Source organism: Egretta garzetta, unplaced genomic scaffold, assembly GCF_000687185.1.
Source record: "Egretta garzetta isolate BGI_Z169 unplaced genomic scaffold, ASM68718v1 scaffold469, whole genome shotgun sequence".
Lineage (NCBI taxonomy): Eukaryota > Metazoa > Chordata > Aves > Pelecaniformes > Ardeidae > Egretta > Egretta garzetta.
The window spans coordinates 11,486-13,602 of record NW_009260806.1 but is presented as its reverse complement, the minus strand read 5'-3'; the positions used below and the strand labels follow the sequence as shown (position 1 = coordinate 13,602).

General features: G+C 56.7%; 1 protein-coding gene across 1 annotated transcript in view; it reads right to left on the bottom strand.

Moving 5' to 3' along the window:
• Positions 1-478: 478 nt before the first annotated feature.
• Positions 479-2,117, bottom strand: part of ASB12 (ankyrin repeat and SOCS box containing 12) — a 3,729-nt gene continuing 2,090 nt past the window's right edge. Inside the window, 2 exon segments of the mRNA XM_009646900.2 lie at positions 479-618; positions 1,646-2,099. Coding sequence (XP_009645195.2) covers positions 485-618; positions 1,646-2,099 — 588 coding nt within the window. The 3' untranslated portion in view covers positions 479-484.

Genomic DNA, 2,117 nt, shown 5'->3' with positions numbered 1-2,117 from the left:
CGCCCCCCCCTCCGGGCTCTTCCAGCCTCTCGGGGAAGGGGGGGGCGTAGAGGCAGCCGAGGCCACGTTCCGGGGAAACCCACAGGCACGAAGCCTGGCCGTGCCTCCCTCCTTCCCACTCTTCCCTGGGAGAGGAATTAAAAGCAGCCTTTGTGCCTCTCCCTCCACGCCTCTTCCCACCAGTATCAATTAAAGCTGTAAAAGCCATCAATAAAAAGGGTTTAAAGCCAAACCCAGCTAAATCTGCTCCTATCACCTTGATGCGGCGCCAGAGCTGAGGTCTCCTCTCTGTTTCCTCCCCCCATCCCCACTTCCCTTACCATTTTTTCGCACGGGCACTGCTCTTTGGAGACGCCTCGTAAGCAAAAATCACCTTGCGATCACAAATTGACAGCGGTTTCACACTGCGCAGATGTCAGAGCGGCTTTAATTCGGGCGTCGGACACGCGTGCGGGGGCAGGTACCTCTCGCGGTGGGCTGTGCGTCACGGCTGGTGTCGGAGGTAGTTCACCAGGACCGTCGGGATCTCCAGCTCGCCGAGGGCGTGCGGGCGGCCGGCCCGCCTCAGCAGGCGTCTCATCGCCAGCCTGGACTGAGACATCAGGGACTTGGGATGAGCTGCGTGAGGAGGGGGAGGAAAAGACGAGATGGTCACCTTCAAGCTGCACAACCCCGCGCCCCTCCAACCCGGGCTTTATCCCAAGCAAAGGGACACGGATACACCAAAACTCAAGGTCTTGGCGAGGGCTGGTTACGCCATGGATTCGGCCACAAGCTTTGCAGCATACGTTTCACCGGAGTGGGGCACACGGAGATGAAATCCTCCACCGTCATATGGAAGTTAAGTGCAGTTTTCCAGGACGTGGGCAGTACAGAAGCACCAGAGTTGAGCAGCAGAAAGGAGGGGAACAGCAGAAAGCAGCCTTCAACCCAACAGATTTATATTAAGTGGCAAAACCCTGCGTGCTCCAGACCAGCACCGACCGCAGTGAGGACCCTCACTGCGAGCAGCTTCTTCAGCAAGCGTCTAGAAATATTCATGAAAAGCAGACGCTGCAGCGAGTCCAAGAGGGAAGACAACCATGTAAACGTAGGTGGTGGCTGCACTGAGTCGCATCCCAGACCCAAACCAAGGCAGCCTGCCTTCAGCTGCAGCCAGCAGGTGGAAACTGGGGATATTTGGTGGATATTTATTAGAAACAAGCGCTCCCGTGACGCTCTCCTGCAAATCCCAACAATTTGTTTTAGGCGTTTCCTGTGGTAGCGTGTGTATCCAAGCCATCACATTTAATCCCTGGTGGTGGACCTATTGTCCGTAACCTTGTGATGTCTGGATTCTATGGTTCTATGATTCTCTTGCCATGTCCAGTATTGGAGACTTGGGGTTTTTGGCCTGAATGCAGCAGTCATCGAGGGAGAGGGAGGAGTAAGAGTTCAGAGTAAACCAGCAATAATACTCAAGAGTTTAAGACTAGAGACACCCATGCACGCAAGTGATGCTGCAGAGGGAGTCGAAGCCTGTGGGAAAGCCTGCGTGAGGCTATTGGGAAGTGGAGGTAAAGGGAAGGGGAAGCTGAAGCAACTTACACCCAAACGAGCAAAATTGGTGCTCATTTCCAGCCCCGGGGCCACGCACGCACGTTACCTCTCGCCTGCAGCAGCAGCTCCAGGCCCTTGCTGCGGGGTGCCGTCTCATCTACCGTGACATTGGGCAAGTACACGTTGGCTCCAAAGTCAATGAGCAGCTCAAAGAACTCGCTCCTGCAGCCGTGCCTCAGGCAGGTTTCCAGGAGAGTCTTGGGCTCCTTGATCTGGGCAATCACCCTCTCCTCGGTGCAGTTATAGTCGGGATCGGCGCCGTAAAGCAACAGCATCTTAAAGCACTCCAGATGCCCGTACACGGCGGCGAGGTAGAGAGGACCGGAACAAGCCACCGAGTTGACAGCCCACTCAGGCAGCCTCGCTTGAACGTTGGTTTCCGCGCCATGGTCCAGGAGCTGCCGCAGGATGTCCACGTCCCCATCCCTCGCAGCAATGAGCAGTGGCGAGCAGTTGTTGTAGATGCTGCCCACGGGGCTGGCCCCCGCGGCCCGGAGGACCTTCACGCATTCCCGGGG